Source organism: Poecile atricapillus, chromosome 37, assembly GCF_030490865.1.
Source record: "Poecile atricapillus isolate bPoeAtr1 chromosome 37, bPoeAtr1.hap1, whole genome shotgun sequence".
In the NCBI taxonomy this organism is placed as follows: Eukaryota; Metazoa; Chordata; class Aves; order Passeriformes; family Paridae; genus Poecile; species Poecile atricapillus.
In genome coordinates this window covers 2,047,753-2,072,278 of record NC_081285.1, presented here as the reverse complement: position 1 = coordinate 2,072,278, position 24,526 = coordinate 2,047,753, and the positions used below count along the sequence as shown (strand labels likewise).

At 41.9% G+C, this 24,526-nt stretch overlaps 1 protein-coding gene across 1 annotated transcript in view; it reads right to left on the bottom strand.

Moving 5' to 3' along the window:
• The window catches only part of LOC131591037 (1-phosphatidylinositol 4,5-bisphosphate phosphodiesterase beta-3-like), a 117,425-nt gene that overhangs the window by 72,346 nt on the left and 20,553 nt on the right, over positions 1-24,526 (bottom strand). Inside the window, exons 8-10 of the mRNA XM_058861466.1 lie at positions 21,189-21,289; positions 14,795-14,961; positions 6,045-6,191 (exon numbers count right to left, since the gene is read on the bottom strand). Coding sequence (XP_058717449.1) covers positions 6,045-6,191; positions 14,795-14,961; positions 21,189-21,289 — 415 coding nt within the window. The remainder of the gene's footprint in view (positions 1-6,044; positions 6,192-14,794; positions 14,962-21,188; positions 21,290-24,526) is intronic.

The following is a 24,526-nucleotide window of genomic DNA, read 5'->3' as shown; positions in this document are numbered from 1 at the left end:
AAACATCATTTCCAACCCAAAAACAGCATTTCCAACCCAAAAACAGCATTTCTAACCCAAAAACAGCATTTCTAACCCAAAAACAGCATTTCCAACCCAAAAACAGCATTTCTGACCCCAAAAACAGCATTTCTAACCCCAAAAACAGCATTTCTAACCCAAAAACAGCATTTCTAACCCAAAAACAGCATTTCTAACCCCAAAAACAGCATTTACACCCAAAAACAGCATTTCCAACCCAAAAACAGCATTTCTAACCCAAAAACAGCATTTCTAACCCAAAAACAGCATTTCCAACCCAAAAACAGCATTTCTAACCCAAAAACAGCATTTCTAACCCCAAAAACAGCATTTCTAACCCCAAAAACAGCATTTCTAACCCAAAAACAGCATTTCTAACCCCAAAAACAGCATTTCCAACCCAAAAACAGCATTTCTAACCCCAAAAACAGCATTTCTAACCCCAAAAACAGCATTTCTAACCCAAAAACAGCATTTCCAACCCAAAAACAGCATTTCTAACCCAAAAACGGCATTTCTAACCCCAAAAACAGCATTTCTAACCCCAAAAACAGCATTTCTAACCCAAAAACAGCATTTCCAACCCAAAAACAGCATTTCTAACCCCAAAAACAGCATTTCCACACCAAAACCAGCATTTCTGCCCCAAAAACAGCATTTCCAACCCAAAAACAGCATTTCTAACCCAAAAACGGCATTTCTAACCCCAAAAACAGCATTTCTAACCCCAAAAACAGCATTTCCAACCCAAAAACAGCATTTCTAACCCAAAAACAGCATTTCTAACCCCAAAAACAGCATTTCTAACCCAAAAACAGCATTTCTAACCCCAAAAACGGCATTTCTAACCCAAAAACAGCATTTCTAACCCCAAAAACGGCATTTCTAACCCCAAAAACAGCATTTCTAACCCAAAAACAGCATTTCTAACCCCAAAAACAGCATTTCTAACCCAAAAACAGCATTTCTAACCCAAAAACAGCATTTCTAACCCCAAAACAGCATTTCCAACCCAAAAACAGCATTTCCAACCCAAAAACAGCATTAAAAACCCAAAAACAGCATTTCTAACCCAAAAACAGCATTTCTAACCCAAAAACGGCATTTCTAACCCAAAAACAGCATTTCTAACCCCAAAAACAGCATTTCTAACCCAAAAACAGCATTTCTAACCCCAAAAACAGCATTTCTAACCCAAAAACAGCATTTCTAACCCAAAAACAGCATTTCTAACCCCAAAAACGGCATTTCTAACCCAAAAACAGCATTTCTAACCCCAAAAACAGCATTTCTAACCCAAAAACAGCATTTCTAACCCAAAAACAGCATTTCCAACCCAAAAACAGCATTTCTAACCCAAAAACAGCATTTCTAACCCAAAAACAGCATTTCTAACCCCAAAAACAGCATTTCTAACCCCAAAAACGGCATTTCTAACCCCAAAAACAGCATTTCTAACCCAAAAACAGCATTTCTAACCCAAAAACAGCATTTCTAACCCAAAAACAGCATTTCTAACCCAAAAACAGCATTTCTAACCCCAAAACAGCATTTCCAACCCAAAAACAGCATTTCCAACCCAAAAACAGCATTAAAAACCCAAAAACAGCATTTCTAACCCAAAAACAGCATTTCTAACCCAAAAACAGCATTTCTAACCCCAAAAACGGCATTTCTAACCCAAAAACAGCATTTCTAACCCCAAAAACAGCATTTCTAACCCCAAAAACAGCATTTCCAACCCAAAAACAGCATTTCTAACCCAAAAACAGCATTTCTAACCCCAAAAACAGCATTTCCAACCCAAAAACAGCATTTCTAACCCAAAAACAGCATTTCTAACCCAAAAACAGCATTTCTAACCCCAAAACCAGCATTTCTAACCCAAAAACAGCATTTCTAACCCAAAAACAGCATTTCTAACCCAAAAACAGCATTTCTAACCCAAAAACAGCATTTCTAACCCAAAAACAGCATTTCTAACCCCAAAAACAGCATTTCTAACCCAAAAACAGCATTTCTAACCCAAAAACGGCATTTCCACCCCAAAAACAGCATTTCCATCCCAAAAACAGCATTTCTAACCCCAAAAACAGCATTTCCACCCCAAAAACGGCATTTCCAACCCAAAAACGGCATTTCTAACCCAAAAACAGCATTTCTAACCCCAAAAACGGCATTTCTAACCCAAAAACAGCATTTCCACCCCAAAAACAGCATTTCTAACCCAAAAAACAGCATTTCTAACCCAAAAACAGCATTTCCAACCCAAAAACAGCATTTCCAACCCAAAAACAGCATTTCTAACCCCAAAAACAGCATTTCTAACCCAAAAACAGCATTCACAACCCAAAAACAGCATTTCTAACCCAAAAACAGCATTTCTAACCCAAAAACAGCATTTCTAACCCCAAAAACAGCATTTCCACCCCAAAAACAGCATTTCTGACCCCAAAATTCCAGTCTGAATCCCAAAACCTCCAATTTCACCCCAAAACCGCAATTTCACCCCAAAACTCCAATTTTTACACCAAAAAACCCCAAATTTCACCCCAAAAAATCCCCAATTTCACCCCAAAACCCCAATTTCACCCCAAAAACCCATTTTTTACACCAAAAAACCCCAAATTTCACCCCAAAACCCCAATTTCCACCCCAAAAAATCCCCAATTTCCACCCCAAAACCCCAAATTTCACCCCAAAACCCCACCCAGAGACCCCAAAACCCCACCCAGAGACCCCAAAACCCCAATTTTTACACCAAAAAACCCCAAATTTCACCCCAAAAAAACTCCCAATTTCACCCCAAAACGCAAATTTTACAATTGGGGTGATGTTTTGGGGTGTTTTGGGGTGTTTTGGGGTGTTTTGGGGTGTTTTGGGGTGTTTTTGGGTGTTTTTGGGTGTTTTTTGGGTGGTTTTGGGGTGTTTTTGGGGTGTTTTTGGGGTATTTTGGGGTGTTTTGGGGTGATTTTGGGGTGTTTTTGGGGTGTTTTGGTACCTGTCAGGTAGGTGTTGTGCGAGGAGTTTTGGGGTGTTTTTGGGGTGGTTTTGGGGTGATTTTGGGGTGTTTTGGGGTGCAGTCTTTGGGTGCAGTTTTGGGGTGTTTTGGGGTGTTTTGGGGTGTTTTGGGGTGCAGTTTTGGGGTGTTTTGGGGTGTTTTTGGGGTGTTTTTGGGGTGTTTTGGGTGCAGTTTTGGGGTGTTTTGGGTACCTGTCAGGTGGGTGTTGTGCGAGGAGTTTTGGGATGTGATTTTGGGGTGTTTTGGGGTGTTTTTGGGGTGTTTTGGGGTGATTTTGGGGTGTTTTTGGGGTGTTTTGGTACCTGTCAGGTAGGTGTTGTGCGAGGAGTTTTGGGGTGTTTTTGGGGTGTTTTTGGGGTGATTTTGGGGTGTTTTGGGGTGCAGTCTTTGGGTGCAGTTTTGGGGTGTTTTGGGGTGTTTTGGGGTGTTTTGGGGTGCAGTTTTGGGGTGTTTTGGGGTGTTTTTGGGGTGTTTTTGGGGTGTTTTGGGTGCAGTTTTGGGGTGTTTTGGGTACCTGTCAGGTAGGTGTTGTGCGAGGAGTTTTGGGATGTGATTTTGGGGTGTTTTTGGGGTGTTTTGGGGTGTTTTTGGGTACCTGTCAGGTAGGTGTTTTGGGGTGTTTTGGGGTGGTTTTGGGGTGTTTTTGGGGTGTTTTTGGGGTGTTTTGGGTGCAGTTTTGGGGTGTTTTGGGTGCAGTTTTGGGGTGTTTTGGGGTGTTTTTGGGTACCTGTCAGGTAGGTGTTGTGCGAGGAGTTTTGGGGGTGTTTTTGGGGTGTTTTGGGGTGTTTTGGGTACCTGTCAGGTAGGTGTTGTGTGAGGTGTTTTGGGTGCAGTTTTGGGGTGTTTTGGGGTGTTTTTGGGGTGTTTTGGGTACCTGTCAGGTGGGTGTTGTGCGAGGAGTTTTGGGGTGTGATTTTGGGGTGTTTTGGGGTGTTTTTGGGGTGGTTTTGGGGTGTTTTGGGGTGTTTTGGGTGCAGTTTTGGGTGCAGTTTTGGGTGCAGTTTTGGGTGCAGTTTTGGGGGTGTTTTGGGGTGGTTTTGGGGTGATTTTGGGGTGTTTTGGGGTGCAGTCTTTGGGTGCAGTTTTGGGGTGTTTTTGGGGTGTTTTTGGGGCGTTTTGGGGTGTTTTGGGGTGTTTTTGGTACCTGTCAGGTAGGTGTTTTGGGTGCAGTTTTGGGTGCAGTTTTGGGGTGTTTTGGGGTGTTTTTGGGTACCTGTCAGGTGGGTGTTGTGCGAGGAGTTTTGGGGTGTTTTGGGGTGCAGTTTTGGGGTGTTTTGGGTGCAGTTTTGGGTGCAGTTTTGGGGTGTTTTGGGGTGTTTTTGGGTACCTGTCAGGTGGGTGTTGTGTGAGGTGTTTTGGGTGCAGTTTTGGGGTGCAGTTTTGGGGTGTTTTGGGGAGTTTTGGGGGTGTTTTTGGGGTGTTTTTGGGGTGTTTTGGGGTGTTTTGGGGTGTTTTTGGGTACCTGTCAGGTAGGTGTTTTGGGTGCAGTTTTGGGGTGTTTTGGTACCTGTCAGGTAGGTGTTGTGCGAGGGGTTTTGGGGTGCAGTTTTGGGGTGCGGTTTTGGGGTGTTTTTGGGGTGTTTTGGGTGCAGTTTTGGGGTGCAGTTTTGGGGTGTTTTGGGGTGTTTTGGGTGCAGTTTTGGGTGCAGTTTTGGGGTGTTTTTGGGGTGTTTTGGGCTGTTTTGTGGTGTTTTTGGGTGTTTTTGGTACCTGTCAGGTAGGTGTTGTGCGAGGAGTTTTGGGATGTGATTTTGGGGTGTTTTGGGGTGTTTTGGGTACCTGTCAGGTAGGTGTTGTGTGAGGTGTTTTGGGTGCAGTTTTGGGGTGCAGTTTTGGGGTGTTTTGGGTGCAGTTTTGGGGTGTTTTTGGGTACCTGTCAGGTAGGTGTTGTGCGAGGAGTTTTGTGGTGCTTTTGGGGTGTTTTGGGGGTGTTTTGGGGTGTTTTGGGGTGTTTTTGGGGTGTTTTGGGTGCAGTTTTGGGGTGTTTTGGGGTGTTTTGGGGTGCAGTTTTTGGGGTGTTTTGGGGTGTTTTGGGTGCAGTTTTGGGGTGTTTTGGTACCTGTCAGGTGGGTGTTGTGCGAGGAGTTTTGGGGTGTTTTGGGTGCAGTTTTGGGGTGATTTTGGGGTATTTTGGGGTGTTTTTGGGTGTTTTGGGTACCTGTCAGGTAGGTGTTGTGCGAGGAGTTTTGGGGGTGTTTTTGGGGTGTTTTTGGGTGCAGTTTTGGGTGCAGTTTTGGGGTGTTTTGGGGTGTTTTGGGGTGTTTTGGTACCTGTCAGGTAGGTGTTTTGGGTGCAGTTTTTGGGGTGCAGTTTTGGGCTGTTTTGGGGTGTTTTTGGGGGTATTTTTGGGGTGTTTTGGGGTGTTTTGGTACCTGTCAGGTAGGTGTTGTGCGAGGAGTTTTGGGGTGTTTTGGGTGCAGTTTTGGGGTGTTTTGGGGTGTTTTGGGTACCTGTCAGGTAGGTTTTGTGTGAGGTGTTTTGGGTGCAGTTTTGGGGTGGTTTTGGGGTGTTTTTGGGGTGTTTTGGGGTGTTTTGGGATGTGATTTTGGGGCGTTTTGGGGTGTTTTGGGGTGTTTTGGGGTGTTTTGGTACCTGTCAGGTAGGTGTTGTGCGAGGAGTTTTGGGGTGTTTTGAGGTGTTTTGGGGTGTTTTGGGTGCAGTTTTGGGTGCAGTTTTGGGGTGTTTTGGGGTGTTTTGGGGTGTTTTGGTACCTGTCAGGTAGGTGTTGTGCGAGGAGTTTTGGGGTGTTTTGGGATGTTTTGGGTGTAGTTTTTGGGGTGTTTTTGGGGTGTTTTGGGGTGTTTTGGGTGCAGTTTTTGGGTGTTTTGGGTACCTGTCAGGTAGGTGTTGTGCGAGGAGTTTTGGGGGTGTTTTTGGGGTGTTTTTGGGGTGTTTTTGGGGTGTTTTGGGGTGTTTTTGGGGTGTTTTTGGGGTGTTTTTGGGGTGTTTTTGGGGTGTTTTTGGGGTGTTTTGGGTGCAGTTTTTGGGTGTTTTTGGGTACCTGTCAGGTAGGTGTTGTGCGAGGAGTTGATGAAGTAGCTGCTCAGGGGCTGGCTCATGTCCTGGTGCAGCTGCAGCGTCTCGGGGGGGACGATCCCGTTCTCGTCCCCGCCCAGGTACCGGCAGAAACCCTCCAGGGACAGCTGGCCTGGGCCCAAAAAACCCCAAAATCAACCCAAAATCATCCCCAGAATCATCCCAAAATCACCCCAAAATCATCCCCAGAAACATCCCAAAATCATCCCAAAATCATCCCCAAAACCCCTCCAGGGACAGCTGGCCTGGGCCCCAAAAACCCCAAAATCAACCCAAAATCACCCCCAGAACCACCCCAAAATCATCCCAAAATCATCCCCAGAACCACCCCAAAATCACCCCAAAATCACCCCAAAATCACCCCAAAATCATCCCCAGAACCACCCCAAAATCACCTCAAAATCATCTCCAAAATCAACCCAAAATCATCCCCAGAACCACCCCAAAATCATCCCAAAATCACTCCAAAATCAACCCAAAATCAACCTAAAATCATCCTTAAAATCACCCCAAAATCATCCCAAACTCAACCTAAAATCATCCTTAAAATCATCCCAAAATCAACCCAAAATTATCCTTAAAATCACCCCAAAATCATCCCAAAATCATCCCCAAAACCCCTCCAGGGACAGCTGGCCTGGGCCCCAAAAAACCCCAAAATCAACCCAAAATCATCCCCAGAACCACCCCAAAATCACCCCAAAATCACCCCAAAATCATCCCAAAATCACCCCCAAAATTATCCCAAAATCACCCCAAAATCATCCCCAAAACCCCTCCAGGGACAGCTGGCCTGGGCCCCAAAAAACCCCAAAATCAACCCAAAATCAACCTAAAATCATCCTTTAAATAACCCCAAAATCATCCCAAAATCACCCCAAAATCATCCTAAAATCATCCCAAAATCATCCCCAAAACCCCTCCAGGGACAGCCGGCCTGGGCCCCAAAAAACCCCAAAATCAACCCAAAATTATCCCCAAAATCATCCCTAAACCATACCTAAAATGACCTCAAAAACCACTCCAAAATCATCTCCAAAATCACCCCAAAATCAAACCAAAATCAACCTAAAATCATCCTTAAAATCATCCCAAAACCATCCCAAAATCATCCCCAAAACCCCTCCAGGGACAGCCGGCCTGGGCCCAAAAAACCCCAAAATCATCCCCAGAACCACCCCAAAATCACCCCAAAATCAACCTAAAATCATCCTTAAAATCACCCCAAAATCAAACCAAAATCATCCCCAGAACCACCCCAAAATCACCCCAAAATCACCCCAAAATCATCCCTAAAATCACCTCAAAAATCATCCCAAAATCACCCCAAAATCATCCCCAAAACCCCTCCAGGGACAGCTGGCCTGGGCCCCAAAAACCCCAAAATCAACCCAAAATCACCCTCAGAACCACCCCAAAATCACCCCAAAATCATCCCAAAATCACCCCAAAATCATCCCCAAAACCCCTCCAGGGACAGCCGGCCTGGGCCCCAAAAAACCCAAAATCAACCCAAAATCAACCTAAAATCATCCTTAAAATCACCCCAAAATCAACCCAAAATCATCCCCAAAACCACCCCAAAATCATCCCCAGAAACCCTCCAGGGACAGCTGGCCTGGGCCCCAAAAAACCCCAAAATCACCCCAAAATCATCCTAAAATCAACCCAAAATCATCCCAAAATCATCCCTAAAATCACCTCAAAATCACCCCAAAATCATCCCCAAAACCCCTCCAGGGACAGCTGGCCTGGGCCCCAAAAACCCCGAAAAACAACCCAAAATCACCCCAAAATCATCCCAAAATCACCTCAAAATCATCCTAAAATTATCCCCAAAATCACCCCAAAATCACCCCAAAATCACCCAAAATCACGCCAAAATCACCTTCAGAACCACTGCAAAATCATCCCTAAAATCAACCCAAAATCGTCCTAAAATTATCCCCAAAATCACCCAAAATCACCCCAAAATCATCCCAAAATCACCCCAAAATCATCCCAAAATCACCCCAAAATCACCCCAAAATCACCCCAAAATCACCCCAAAATTATCCCCAAAATCATCCCAAAATCAACCCAAAATCGTCCTAAAATTATCCCCAAAATCACCCAAAATCACCCCAAAATCACCCCAAAATCATTCCTAAAATCACCTCAAAATTATCCCAAAATCATCCCAAACCTGCCAAAAATCACCCAAAAATCCCCAAAAATCTCCAAAAATCCCCCAAAATCCCAAAAAATCCCAAAAATTCCCCCAAAATCCCCCAAAAAATCCCAAAAAAATCCCCAAAAAATCCCCAAAAAATCCCCCCAAAATGCTCCAAAATCCCCCAAAATTCCTCTAAAATCCCAAAAAAAATCCCTCTAAAATCCCCCAAAAAAATCCCTAAAAATCCCAAAAAAAAATCCCCCAAAAAATCCCCAATAAAACCCCAAAAATCCCCCCAAAAATGCCTCTAAAATCTCCAAAAAAATCCCAAAAATCCCCAAAAATCCTCCAAAATCCCCCAAAAAATCCCAAAAAATCCCCAAAAAATCCCAAAAAATCCTAAATAAATCCCTAAAAATCCCCAAAAATCCCCAATAAATCCCCAAAAATCCCCAAAAATCCCCAAAAAATTCCCCAAAACTCCCCAAAAAATTCCCCAAAAATCCCCCCAAAAATCCCCAATAAATCCCTAAAAATCCCCCCAAAAAATCCCAAAAAAATCCCCCCAAAAATCCCCAATAAATCCCCCAAAATGCTCCAAAATCCCCCAAAATTCCACTAAAATCCAAAAAAAATCCCTCTAAAATCCCCAAAAAAATCCCTAAAAATCCCCAAAAATCCCCAATAAATCCCCAAAAATCCCCAAAAATCCCCAAAAAATCCCCCAAAAAATCCCCAAAAAATCCTCCAAAATCCCCCCAAAAATGCCTCTAAAATCTCCAAAAAAATCCCAAAAATTCCCAAAAAATCCCAAAAAATCCCCAAAAATCCCAAAAAATCCCCCAAATCCCCCCAAAGTTTGGAAGATTCCGGAATTACCGCGCTGGCGGAAGGTGGGGCTGGGCTCGTAGCGCTCGATCAGGGCCTGGGCGCCACAAAATCTCCCAAAATCACCCCAAAATCCCCAAAAAAATCCCCAAAAATCTCCAAAAAATCCCCAAAAATCCCCCAAAATTCCCCCAAAAAATCCCCCAAAAAATCCCCTAAAAATCCCAAAAAAATCCCCCCAAAAATCCCAAAAAATCCCCCCAAAAAATCCCAAAAAATCCCAAATAAATCCCTAAAAATCCCCCAAAAAATCCCCAAAAATCTCCAATAAATCCCCAAAAATCCCAAATAAATCCCCAAAAATCCCCAAAAATCCCAAAAAAATTCCCCAAAAATCCCTCAAAAAAATCCCCAATAAATCCCTAAAAATCCCCCAAAAAAATCCCCAAAAATCCCCCCAAAAAATCCCCAATAAGTCCCAAAAAATCCCCCCAAAAATCCCCAATAAATCCCTAAAAATCTCCCAAAAATCCCGCAAAAATCCCAAAGAATCCCTAAAAATCCCTCAAAAATCCCCCAAAAAATCCCCAAAATCCCCCAAAATCCCCAAAAATCCCCCAAAAGTTTGGAAGATTCCAGAATTACCGCACTGGCGGAAGGTGGGGCTGGGCTCGTAGCGCTCGATCAGGGCCTGGGCGCCCCAAAATCACCCAAAATCACCCCAAAATCCCCCAAAAAATCCCAAAAAATCCCCAAAAAATCCCCAAAAATCCCCCAAAATTCCCCCAAAAAATCCCAAAAAATTCCCCAAAAAATCCCCAAAAAAATCCCTAAAAATCCCAAATAAATCCCTAAAAATAAAAAAAAACCCAAAAAATCCCCCAAAAAATCCCCCCAAAAAATCCCCAAAAATTCCCAATAAATCCCCAAAAATCTCCAAAAAATCCTCCAAGATCCCCCCAAAAATCCCCCAAAAAATCCTGAAAATCCCCAATAAATCCCCAAAAATCGCCAAAAAATCCTCCAAAATCCCCCCAAAAAATCCCAAAAAATCCCCCAAAAAATCCCCCAAAAAATCCCAAAAAATTCCCCAAAAATCCCCCCAAAAATCCCCAATAAATCCCTAAAAATCCCCAATAAATCCAAAAAAAATCCCCCAAAAAATCCCAAAAAAATCCAAAAAAAATCCCCCAAAAAATCCCAAAAAATCCCCAATAAATCCCTAAAAATCTCCAAAAATCCCCAATAAATCCCAAAAAATCCCTCAAAAATCCCCCAATAAATCCCCAAAAATCCCCAAAAATTCCCCAAATCCCCCCAAAGTTTGGAAGATTCCGGAATTACCGCGCTGGCGGAAGGTGGGGCTGGGCTCGTAGCGCTTGATCAGGGCCTGGGTGCCCCAAAATCCCCAAAAATCGCCCAAAAATCCCTAAAAATCCCCCAAAATCAAAAAAAAAAAAAAAAAAAAAAAAAAAAATCCAAAAAAATTCCCCAAAAATGCCCAATAAATCCCTAAAAATCCCCCCAAAAAATCCCAAAAAATCCCCAAAAATCTCCCAAAAATCCCAAAAAATCCCCCAAAAATCCCCAAAAAATCCCAAAAAATCCCCCAAAAGATCCCCAAAAATCTTCAATAAATCCCCAAAAATCTCCAAAAAATCCCAAAAAAATCCCCCAAAAAATCCCTAAAAATCCCCCAAAAAATCCCCAAAAATCCCCAATAAATCCCCAAAAATCTCCAAAAAAATCTCCAAAAAATCCCCCAAAAAAATCCCTAAAAATCCCCCAAAAAATCCCAAAAAATCCCAAAAAATCCCCCAAAATTCCCCCAAAAAATCCCAAAAAATCCCCCAAAAATTCCCCCAAAAAATCCCCAAAAATCCCCAATAAATCCCTAAAAATCCCTCAAAAATCCCCCAAAAAATCCCAAAAAATCCCCAATAAATGCCCAAAAATCCCCCAAAAATCCCCCAAAAATCTCCCAAAAATCCCAAAAAATCCCCCAAAAATCCCCAAAAAATCCCAAATAAATCCCAAAAAATCCCCAATAAATCCAAAAAAAATCCCCCAAAAAATCCAAAAAAATCCAAAAAAAATCCCCCAAAAAATCCCAAAAAATCCCAAATAAATCCCAAAAAATCCCCAAAAATCCCCAAAAAATCCCAAAAAATCCCCAAAAATCCCCAAAAATCCCCCAAATTCCCAAAAGTTTGGAAGATTCCGGAATTACCGCGCTGGCGGAAGGTGGGGCTGGGCTCGTAGCGCTCGATCAGGGCCTGGGCGCCCCAAAATCCCCCAAAATCCCCCAAATTTCCCCAAAATCCCAAAAAATCCCAAAAAATCCCCAAAAAATCCCCCCAAAAATCCCCCAAAAATCCCCAAAAATCCTCCAAAATCCCCCAAAAAATCTCCAAAAATCCCCCAAAAATCTCAAAAAATCCCAAATAAATCCCTAAAAATCCCCAAAAATCCCCAATAAATCCCCCAAAAATCCCCAAAAATCCCCAATAAATCCCCCAAAAATCCCCAATAAATCCCCAATAAATCCCAAAAAATCCCCAAAAAAATCCCCAAAATCTCCCAAAAGTCCTCCAAAATCCCACAAAAAATCCCAAAAAATCCCCTAAAAAATTACAAAAAATCCCAAATAAATCCCCCAAAAAATCCCCAATAAATCCCCAATAAATCCCAAAAAAATCTCCAAAAAATCCTCCAAAATCCCCCAAAAATCCCTCCAAAAATCCCCAATAAATCCCTAAAAATCTCCAAAAAATCCCTAAAAATCCCCCAAAAAATCCAAAAAAATCCAAAAAAAATCCCCCAAAAAATCCCAAAAATTCCCAAAAAATCCCAAAAATTCCCAAAAAATCCCAAAAAATCGGCAAAAATCCCCAAAAATTCCCAAAATCCCCCCAAAGTTTGGAAGATTCCGGAATTACCGCGCTGGCGGAAGGTGGGGCTGGGCTCGTAGCGCTCGATCAGGGCCTGGGCGCCCCAAAATCCCCCAAAATCCCCCCAAAAAATCCCCTAAAAAATCCCCTAAAAATCCCCAATAAATCCCCAAAAATCTCCAAAAAATCCCCAAAAATCCCCCAAAATCTCCAAAAATTCCCCCAAAAAATCCCCTAAAAATCCCCAAAAAATCCCCAAAAATCTCCAAAAAATCCCAAAAATCCCAAATAAATCCCTAAAAATCCCAAAAAATCCCCAAAAATCCCCAAAAATCCCCCAAAATTCCCCCAAAAAATCCCCTAAAAATCCCAAAAAAAATCCCTAAAAATCCCCCAAAAATCTCAAAAAAATCCTCCAAAATCCCCCCAAAAATCCCCCCAAAAATCCCCAAAAATCCCCAATAAATCCCCAAAAATCTCCAAAAAATCCTCCAAAATCCCCCAAAAAATCCCAAAAAATCCCCCAAAAAATCCCAAAAAATCCCCCAAAAATCCCCCAAAAATCCCCCAAAAAATCCCCAATAGATCCCTAAAAATCCCCCCAAAAATCCCAAAAAATCCCCAAAAATCCCCAAAAATCCCCCAAATCCCCAAAAGTTTGGAAGATTCCGGAATTACCGCGCTGGCGGAAGGTGGTGCTGGGCTCGTAGCGCTTTATCAGGGCCTGGGCGCCCCAAAATCCCCCAAAATCACCCCAAATCCCCCAAAAAATCCCAAATAAATCCCTAAAAATCCCCAATAAATCCCCAATAAATCCCCAAAAATCCCAAAAAAAATCCCCAATAAATCCCTAAAAATCTCCAAAAAATCCTCCAAAATCCCCCAAAAAATCCCCCAATAAATCCCCCAAAAATCCCCAAAAAAATCCCCAAAAATCCCCAAAAATCCCCAAAAAATTCCCCAAAAATCCCCCAAAAAATCCCCAATAAATCCCTAAAAAATCCCCAATAAATCCAAAAAAAATCCCCCAAAAAATCCAAAAAATCCAAAAAAAATCCCCCAAAAAATCCCAAAAAATCCCCAATAAATCCCCAAAAATCTCCAAAAAATCCCCCCAAAAATCCCCCAAAAAATCCCCAAAAATCCCCAATAAATCCCCAAAAATCCCCAATAAATCCCCAAAAATCTCCCAAAAAAATCTCCAAAAAATCCCCCAATAAATCCCCCAAAAATCCCCCCAAAAATCCCCAAAAATCTCAAAAAAAACCCAAAAAATTCCCCAAAAAATCCCCCCAAAAATCCCCAAAAATCCCCAATAAATCCCCAAAAATCTCCAAAAAATCCTCCAAAATCCCCCAAAAAATCCTAAAAAATCCCCCAAAAAATCCCAAAAAATCCCCCAAAAAATCCCCAAAAAATCCCCCAAAAAATCCCCAATAAATCCCCAAAAATCTCAAAAAATCCCAAAAAATTCCCCAAAAAATCCCCAAAAATCCCCAATAAATCCCCAAAAATCTCCAAAAAATCCTCCAAAATCCCCCAAAAATTCCCCCAATAAATCCCCCAAAAATCCCCCCAAAAATCCCCAAAAATCCCCAAAAATCCCCAAAAAGTTCCCCAAAAATCCCCAAAAAATCCCAAAAAATCCCCAAAAAATCCTCCAAAAAATCCCCAAAAATCTCAAAAAATCCCCAAAAATCCCCAAAAATCTTCAATAAATCCCCAAAAATCTCCAAAAAATCCCAAAAAAATACCCCAAAAAATCCCTAAAAATCCCCCAAAAAATCCCCAAAAATCCCCAATAAATCCCCAAAAATCTCCAAAAAAATCTCCAAAAAATCCCCCAAAAAAATCCCTAAAAATCCCCCAAAAATCCCCAATAAATCCCTAAAAATCCCCAATAAATCCAAAAAAAATTCCCCAAAAAATCCCAAAAAAATCCCAAAAAAATCCCAAAAAAATCCCAAAAAAATCCTCCAAAAAATCCCCAAAAATCTCCCAAAAATCCCCAAAAATCCCCAAAAGTTTGGAAGATTCCGGAATTACCGCGCTGGCGGAAGGTGGGGCTGGGCTCGTAGCGCTCGATCAGGGCCTGGGCGCCCCAAAATCCCCCAAAATCCCCAAAAAATCCCCAAAAATCTCCCAAAAATCCCAAAAAATCCCCCAAAAATCCCCAAAAAATCCCAAAAAATCCCAAAAAAATCCCCCCAAAAATCCCCCAAAAAATCCCTAAAAATCCCAAATAAATCCCTAAGAATAAAAAAAAAAACCCAAAAAATCCCCCAAAAAATCCCCCCAAAAAATCCCCAAAAATTCCCAATAAATCCCCAAAAATCTCCAAAAAATCCTCCAAAAACCCCCAAAAAATCCCCCAAAAAATCCCAAAAATCCAAAAAAAATCCCCCCAAAAATCCCCAAAAATCCCCAAAAAATTCCCCAAAAATCCCCCCAAAAATCCCCAATAAATCCCTAAAAATCCCCAATAAATCCAAAAAAAATCCCCCAAAAAATCCAAAAAAATCCAAAAAAAATCCCCCAAAAATCCCAAAAAATCCCAAATAAATCCCTAAAAATCTCCAAAAATCCCCAATAAATCCAAAAAAATCCCTAAAAATCCCCAATAATCCCCCAAATTCCCAAAATTGCGGAAGATTCCGGAATTACCGCGCTGGCGGAAGGTGGGGCTGGGCTCGTAGCGCTCGATCAGGGCCTGGGCACCCCAAAATCACCCAAAATCACCCCAAAATCCCCAAAAAAATCCCCAAAAATCTCCAAAAAATCCCTAAAAAATCCCAAAAAATCCCAAAAAATCCCCAAAAGTTTGGAAGATTCCGGAATTACCGCGCTGGCGGAAGGTGGGGCTGGGCTCGTAGCGCTCGATCAGGGCCTGGGCGCCGTCGGGGCCGAGCGGGGGGAACAGGATCTCGTTGAGTCTGGGGTCTCTCTGCCGGGAATTGACAAAATCCTGCAGCTGCTCCCGGCTCACGTACGGCTTCCCCGCGGCGCCGCTGGAAAACGGCCAAAAACACCCGAAATCAGCAGGGAAATGGCACAAAATAACCCAAAATCAGCAGGGAAATCCAAAAATATCCAAAATCAGCAGGGAAATGACCCAAAATAACCCCAAATCAGCACAGAAACGGCCAAAAACACCCGAAATCAGCAGGGAAATGGCACAAAACAACCCAAAATCAGCACAGAAACGGCCAAAAACACCCCAAATCAGCAGGGAAATGGCACAAAATAACCCAAAATCAGCTTGGAAATCCAAAATAACCCCAAAATCAGCAGGGAAATGACCCAAAATAACCCAAAATCAGCACAGAAACGGCCAAAAACACCCGAAATCAGCAGGGAAATGACCCAAAATAACCCAAAATCGGCAAGGAAATCCAAAAATATCCAAAATCAGCAGGGAAATTAAAAAATAACCGAAATCAGCACAGAAACGGCACAAAACAATCCAAAATCAGCAGGGAAATGACCCAAAACACACGAAATCAGCAGGGAAATAAAAAAATATCCAAAATCAGCAGGGAAATGACCCAAAATACCCCAAAATCAGCACAGAAACGGCACAAAACAACCCAAAATCAGCTTGGAAATCCAAAAATAACCCCAAATCTGCAGGGAAATCCAAAATAACCCAAAATCAGCAGGGAAATCCAAAAATAACCTCAAATCAGCAGGGAAATCCAAAAATAACCCAAAATCAGCAGGGAAATGACCCAAAATAACCCAAAATCAGCAGGGAAATTAAAAAATATCCAAAATCAGCAGGGAAATGACCCAAAACACACGAAATCAGCAGGGAAATCCAAAAATAACCCCCAAAATCAGCAGGGAAATTAAAAAATATCCAAAATCAGCACAGAAACGGCACAAAACAACCCAAAATCAGCAGGGAAATGACCCAAAATACCCCAAAATCAGCTTGGAAATCCAAAAAAATAACCCCAAAATCAGCAGGGAAATCCAAAATAACCCAAAATCAGCAGGGAAATGACCCAAAATAACCCAAAATCAGCTGGGAAATGACCCAAAATAACCCAAAATCAGCAGGGAAATCCAAAATTAACCCAAAATCAGCACAGAAATGGCACAAAATAACCCAAAATCAGCTGGGAAATGACCCAAAATAACCCAAAATCAGCAGGGAAATCAAAATAAAACCCCCAAAATCAGCAGGGAAATCCAAAATAACCCAAAATCAGCAGGGAAATCCAAAAAAAACCCCCAAAATCAGCAGGGAAATCCAAAATAACCCAAAATCAGCAGGGAAATTAAAAAATACCCAAAATCAGCAGGGAAATGACCCAAAATAACCCAAAATCAGCTGGGAAATGGCACAAAATAACCCAAAATCAGCTGGGAAATCCAAAAATAACCCAAAATCAGCAGGGAAATCAAAAAATAACCCAAATCAGCAGGGAAATGACCCAAAATAACCCAAAATCAGCAGGGAAATGGACCAAAACCACCCCAAAATCAGCAGGGAAATCCAAAAATAACCCAAAATCAGCAGGGAAATTAAAAAATATCCAAAATCAGCAGGGAAATCCAAAAATAACCCCAAATCAGCAGGGAAATGACCCAAAATACCCCAAAATCAGCAGGGAAATGACCCAAAATAACCCAAAATCAGCAGGGAAACGGCACAAAACAACCCAAAATCAGCAGGGAAATCCAAAGTAACCCAAAATCAGCAGGGAAATCCAAAAATAACCCAAAATCAGCAGGGAAATGACCCAAAACACACGAAATCAGCAGGGAAATGACCCAAAAACACCCGAAATCAGCAGGGAAATGGCACAAAATAACCCAAAATCAGCAGGGAAATTAAAAAATATCCAAAATCAGCACAGAAACGGCACAAAACAACCCAAAATCAGCAGGGAAATCAAAAAAAACCCCAAAATCAGCAGGGAAATGGCACAAAACAACCCAAAATCAGCAGGGAAATCCAAAAATAACCTCAAATCAGCAGGGAAATGACCCAAAACAACCCAAAATCAGCAGGGAAATGACCCAAAATAACCCAAAATCAGCAGGGAAATTAAAAAATATCCAAAATCAACAGGGAAATGACACAAAACACACGAAATCAGCTTGGAAATCCAAAAATAACCCAAAATCAGCAGGGAAATCCAAAATAACCCAAAATCAGCACAGAAACGGCACAAAACAACCCAAAATCAGCAGGGAAATGACCCAAAATAACCCAAAATCAGCAGGGAAATCAAAAATAACCCCAACCCCCAAATTTCCCCCCAAAATCCCAAATTTCCCCCCAAAACCCCAAATTTGGCCCCCAAACCCCAAATTTCCACCCAAAAACCCAAATTTTCCCCCAAAACTCTGGATTTTCCCCCCCAAAAACCACAAATTTGGCCTCCAACCCCCAAATTTCCGCCCAAAATCCCAAATTTTCCCCCAAACCCCAAAATTTTTCCCCAAAATCCCAAATTTTCCCAAAAAATCTGGATTTTTCCCCCCAAAAACCACAAATTTGCCCCCATCCCCCAAATTTTCCCCCAAAATCCCAAATTTGCCCCAGAAACTCCAAATTTTCCCCAAAATATCCCAAATTTTCCCAAAAAAATCCCAAATTTTTCCCCCAAAACCCCAAATTTTTCCCCCCAAAACCCCAAATTTCCCCCCCAAAATCCCAAATTTTCCCCCCAAAATCCCAAATCCAGCCCCAAAAAATCTCAAATCCAGCCCCAAAAATCCCAAATTTCCCCCCAAAAATCCCAAATTTCCCCCCAAAAATCCCAAATTTCCCCCAAAATCCCAAATTTCCCCCAGAAACTCCAAATTTCCCCCAAAATTCCCAAATTTTCCCCCCAAAATCCCAAATCCAGCCCCAAAAATTCCCAAATTTCCCCCAAAATCCTGAATTTTCCCTCTAAAATCCCAAATTTTCCCCAAAAAATCCCAAATTTTCCCCAAAAAATCCCAAATTTTCCCAAAAAAATCCCAATTTTCCCCCAAAATCCCAAATTTTCCCCCAAAATCCCAAATTTTCCCCCCAAAATCCCAAATCCAGCCCCAAAAAATCCCAAATTTCCCCCAAAACTCTGGATTTTCCCCCCCAAAAAACACAAATTTGGCCCCCAACCCCCAAATTTTCCCCCCAAAAACCCTAATTTTCCCCCAAAATCCCAAATTTCCCCCAGAAACTCCAAATTTTCCCCAAAATATCTCAAATTTTCCAAAAAAAATCCCAAATTTTTCCCTCAAAATCCCAAATTTCCCCCCCAAAATCCCGAATTTTTCCCAAAAATTCCCAAATTTTCCCCCCAAAATCCCAAATTTCCCCTAAAATCCCAAATTTTCCCCCAAACCCCAAAATTTCCCCCCAAAATCCCAAATTTTCCCCCAAAACCCCAAAATTTCCCCCCAAAACCCCAAATTTCCCCCCCAAAATCCCGAATTTTTCCCAAAAATTCCCGAATTTTCCCCCCAAAACCCCAAATTTCCCCCCAAAATCCCAAATTTTCCCCCAAAACTCCGAATTTCCCCCCCCAAAAACCACAGATTTGGCCCCTAACCCCTCAAATTTCCCCCCTAAAATCCCAAATTTTCCCCCCAAAATCCCAAATTTCCCCCCAAAACCCCAAATTTCCCCCCCAAAATCCCGAATTTTTCCTAAAAATTCCCAAATTTCTCCCAAAATCCTGAATTTTCCCCCTAAAATCCCAAATTTTCCCCCAAAACCCCAAATTTTCCCCCAAAATCCCAAATTTCCCCCCCAAAACCCCAAATTTCCCCCCCAAAATCCCAAATCTTTCCCAAAAATTCCCAAATTTCCCCCCAAAATCCCAAATTTCCCCCAGAAACTCCAAATGTTCCCCAAAATATCCCAAATTTTCCCAAAAAAATCCCAACTTTTTCCCCCAAAATCCCAAATTTTACCCCCAAAACCCCAAATTTCCCCCCAAAAATCCCGAATTTTCCCCAAAAATTCCCGAATTTCCCCCCAAAATCCTGAATTTTCCCCCTAAAATCCCAAATTTTCCCCCCAAAATCCCAAATCCAGCCCCCAAAAATCCCAAATTTCCCCCAAAATCCCAAATTTTCCCCCCAAAATCCCAGATTTTCCCCAAAAAATCCCAAATTTTCCCCCAAAATCCGAAATCCAGCCCCAAAAAATCCCAAATCCAGCCCCAAAAATCCCAAATTTCCCCCAAAATCCCAAATTTTCCCCCCAAACCCCCAAATTTCCCCCCCAAAATCCCGAATTTTTCCCAAAAATTCCCAAATTTCCCCCAAAATCCTGAATTTTCCCCCTAAAATCCCAAATTTTCCCCTGAAAATCCCAAATTTTCCCCCCAAAACCCCAAATTTTTCCCCCCAAAATCCCAAATTTTCCCCCCAAAATCCCAAATCCAGCCCCAAAAAATCCCAAATCTTTCCCAAAAATTCCCGAATTTCCCCCAAAATCCTGAATTTTCCCCCCAAAATCCCAAATCCAGCCCCAAAAATCTAAAATTTCCCCCAAAATCCCAAATTTTCCCCCCAAAATCCCAAAATTTCCCCCCAAAATCCCGAATTTTCCCCCAAAATCCCAAATTTCCCCCAGAAACTCCAAATTTTCCCCTCAAAATCCCGAATTTTCCCCCAAAATCCCAAATTTCCCCCAGAAACTCCAAATTTTCCCCAAAATATCCCAAATTTTCCCAAAAAAAATCCCAAATTTTTCCCCCAAAATCCCAAATTTTCCCCCCAAAACTCCAAATGTTCCCCAAAAAATCCCAAATTTTCCCCCCAAAACTCCGGATTTTCCCCCCAAAATCCCGAATTTTTCCCAAAAATTCCCAAATTTCCCCCCAAAATCCCAAATTTTCCCCAAAAAATCCCAAATTTTCCTCCCAAAATACGAATCCAGCCCCAAAAATCCCAAATTTCCCCCAAAAATCCCAAATTTCCCCCAAAATCCCGAATTTTCCCCCCAAAATCCCAAATTTCCCCAAAAAATCCCAAATTTTCCCCCAAACCCCCAAATTTGGCCCCCAAACCCCAAATGTTCCCCCAGAATCCCGAATTTTCCCCCAAAAAAATCCCAAATTTTCCACCCAAAATCCCAAATTTTCCCCCAAAATCCAAAATTTCCCCCAAAATCCCAAATTTTTCCCAAAAATTCCCAAATTTCCCCCAAAATCCTGAATTTTCCCCCTAAAATCCCAAATTTTCCCCCCAAAATCCCAAATTTTCCCCCAAAACCCCAAATTTCCCCTCAAAAATCCCAAATTTTTCCCAAAAATTCCCGAATTTCCCCCAAAATCCTGAATTTTCCCCCAAAAATCCCAAATTTTCCCCCCAAAATCCCAGATTTTCCAAAAAAAATCCCAAATTTTCCCCAAAAATCTGGATTTTCCCTCCAAAAAACCACAAATTTGGCCCCCAAACCCCAAATTTTCCCCCCAAAAACCCAAATTTCCCCCAGAAACTCCAAATTTCCCCCAAAAATCCCAAATTTTCCCCCTAAAATCCCAGATTTTCCCCCCAAAATCCCAAATTTTCCCCCAGAATCCGAAATCCAGCTGCAAAAAATCCCAAATCCAGCCCCAAAAATCCCAAATTTTTCCCCCAAAATTCCCAAATTTCCCCCCAAAAATCCCGAATTTTCCCCAGAAACTCCAAATTTCCCCCAAAATTCCCAAATTTTCCCCCTAAAATCCCAAATTTTCCCCCCAAAATCCCAAATCCAGCCCCAAAAAATCCCAAATTTCCCCCAAAATCCCAATTTTTCCCCCCAAAATCCCAGATTTTCCCCCCAAATCCCAAATTTTCCCCAAAAAATCCCAAATTTTCCCCAAAAAATCCCAAATCCAGCCCCAAAAAATCCCAAATTTTCCCCAAAATTCCGGATTTTCCCCAAAATTCCCAAATTTCCCCCTAAAATCCCAAATTTTCCCCCCAAAATCCCAAATCCAGCCCCAAAAAATCCCAAATCCAGCCCCAAAAATCCCAAATTTCCCCCAAAAATCCCGAATTTTTCCCAAAAATTCCCAAATTTCCCCCAAAATCCTGAATTTTCCCCCTAAAATCCCAAATTTTCCCCAAAAAATCCCAAATTTTCCCCCCAAAATCCCAAATTTTCCCCCAAAATCCCAAATTTGCCCCCCAAAACCCCAAATTTTCCTCCAAAACTCTGAATTTTCCCCCCCAAAATCCCGAATTTTTCCCAAAAATTCCCAAATTTTCCCCAAAATTCCGGATTTTCCCGCACATCTCCAGCAGGATTTTGTCCAGCTCCGGCCTCAGGCAGAGTTTGCTCAGGAAGCGCCGGAAAGTCTCGAACGGGAACAGCTCCAGGGGGATGGAGGCGCCCTGGGGACCCCAAAAACACCCAAAATCAACCCAAAATCAACACGAAATTATCCCAAAAACACCCCAAAAACACCCCAAAATCAACCCAAAAATCAACACGAAATTATCCAAAAAACCACCCCAAAAACACCCAAAATCAACCCAAAATCAACCCCAAATTATCCCAAAAACACCCCAAAAACACCCAAAAATGAACCTGAAATTATCCCAAAAACACCCCAAAAACACCCAAAAATCAACGCCAAAATCAACCCCAAAAACACCCAAAAAACACCCAAAATCAACCCAAAAATCAACACGGAATTATCCCAAAAACACCCCAAAAACACCCCAAAATCAACCCCAAAATTATCCAAAAATCATCTTCAAATCAGCCAAAATTCATCCCAAAATTATCCCCAAAACACCCAAAAATTAACCCAAAATTATCCCAAAAACACCCCCAAAACACCCCAAAACCACCCAAAACTGTACCAAAAACACCCCAAAAACACCCAAAAATCAACCCCAAAATTATCCCCAAAACACCCCAAAATCACCCAAAAATGAACCCGAAATTATACCAAAAACACCCCAAAATCACCCCAAAACTATCCCAGAATTACCCCAAAAACACCCTAAAATCACCCCAAAATCACCCCAAAATCATCCCAAAAACACCAAAAAATGAACCCAAAATTATCCCAAAAACACCCAAAACCACCCTGAAATCAACCCCAAAATCAACCCCAAAATCAACCCCAAATTATCCCAAAAACACCCAAAAAACACCCAAAAATCACCCAAAAATCATCCAAAAATCATCCCCAAATCAGCCAAAATTCATCCCAAAACTATCCCCAAAAACACCCAAAAATCAACACAAAATTATCCCAAAAACACCCCAAAAACACCCAAAAATGAACTCAAAATTATACCAAAAACACTCCAAAAACACCCCAAAATCAACCCCAAAATCAATCCCAAAACACCCCAAAATTATCCCAAAATTATCCCAAAAACACACCAAAAACACCCAAAAATGAACTCAAAATTATACCAAAAACACCCAAAATCACCCCAAAAACACCCCAAAATCAACCCCAAAATCAACCCCAAAACACCCCAAAATTATCCCAAAAACACCCAAAAATGGATTCAAAATAATACCAAAAACACCCCAAAATCACCCCAAAATCACCCCAAAAACACCCAAAAATGAACCCAAAATTATCCCAAAACCACCCAAAAATCACCCTGAAACTATCCCAGAATTACCCCAAAAACATCCTAAAATCACCCCAAAATCAACCCAAAATAACCCCAAAAACACCCCAAAAACACCCTGAAATCAACCCCAAAACACCCAAAAATCAACCCCAAAACACCCCAAAATCAACCCAAAATTATCCCAAAATTATCCCAAAAACACACCAAAAACACCCCAAAATCACCCCAAAATCATCCAAAAATCATCCCCAAATCAGCCAAAATTCATCCCAAAATTATCCCCAAAAACACCCAAAAATCAACACAAAATTATCCCAAAAACACCCCAAAATCACCCAAAATCACCCCCAAAACACCCCAAAATCAATCCCAAATCACCAAAAATCAGCCAAAAATCAGCCAAAAGTCATTCCAAAATCATCCCAAAATCATCCCAAAAACGCCCTAAAATTACCCCAAAATCAACCCCAAAATCATCCCAAAAACCCTCAAAATAATCCCAAAAATCACCTCAAAATCATCCCAAAATTATCCCCAAAATCACCCCAAAATTATCCCCAAAATCATCCCAAAAACGCCCGAAAATTACCCCAAAATCAACCCAAAATCATTCAAAAACTCTCAAAATCATCCCAAAAATCACCTCAAAATCACCCCAAAATCAACCCCAAAATCATCCAAAATCACCCCAAAAAAAACCCCAAAATCACCCAAAAATCATCCAAAAATCAGCCAAAAATCATCCCAAAATTATCCCAAAATTATCCCAGAATTATCCCAAAATCACCTCAAAATCAACCGCAAAATCACCCCAAAAACACCCAAAAATGAACCCAAAATTATCCCAAAATCATCCAAAATCACCCCCAAAAAAACCCCAAAATCATCCAAAAATCATCCCCAAATCACCAAAAATCAACCCAAAATTATTCTAAAATCAACCCCAAAATCCCCCAAATTCACCCCAAAATCCCCAAAATCCCCCCAAATTCACCCCAAAATCCCCAAATTCACCCCAAAAAATCTCCCCAATTTCACCCCAAAATCCCAAAAATCTCCCCAAAAATGTCCCCAAAATCCCCCCAAAATCCCCCAAATTCACCCAAAATCCCCCAAATTCACCCAAAATCCCCCAAAATCCCCCAAATTCCCCCCAAATCCCCAAATTCCCCCCCAAAATCTCCCCAAAAATCCCCAAAATCTCCCCAAAAATCTCCCCCAAATCCCCCAAATTCACCCAAAATCCCCCAAACAAACCCAGAATCCCCCCAGGAATTTTTCACCCCCGGATTTTTGGGACCCCAAATTTCAGGACCTCGGATTTTGGGGATCCCGGATTTTTTGGAACCCACAATTTTGAGGATCCCGGATTTTGGGGATCCCGGATTTTGGGGATCCCAAATTTTCTGATCCCAGATTTTGTGATCCCAGATTTTGGGGATCCCAAATTTTGGGGATCCCAGATTTTGTGACCCCGGATTTCCTTTGGATCCCAAATTTTATGATCCCAAATTTTGGGGATCCCAAATTTTGGAGACCCCGGATTTTGGGGACCCCCAATTTTGTGACCCCGGATTTTGTGATCCCAGATTTTGGGGATCCCGGATTTTTGGGAGTCCGAATTTTGTGATCCTGGATTTTTTGGGGATCCCCAATTTGGTGATCCCAGATTTTGGGGATCTCGGATTTTGGGGACCCCAAATTTTGTGATCCCGGATTTTGGGGATCTCGGATTTTGGGGACCCTGGATTTTGTGACTCCCCAATTTTGGGGATCCCAGATTTTGGGGATCCCAGATTTTGGGGATCCCGGATTTTGGTGATCCCAGATTTTTTGGGAACCCCAGATTTTGGGGACCCCCAATTTTCTGATCCCAGATTTTTTTGTGACCCCGGATTTTGTGATCCCAGATTTTGGGGATCCCAAATTTTTGGGAGTCCGAAGTTTGTGATCCTGGATTTTTTGGGGATCCCAAATTTTGTGATCCCAGATTTTGGGGATCCCAAATTTTGGAGACCCCGGATTTTG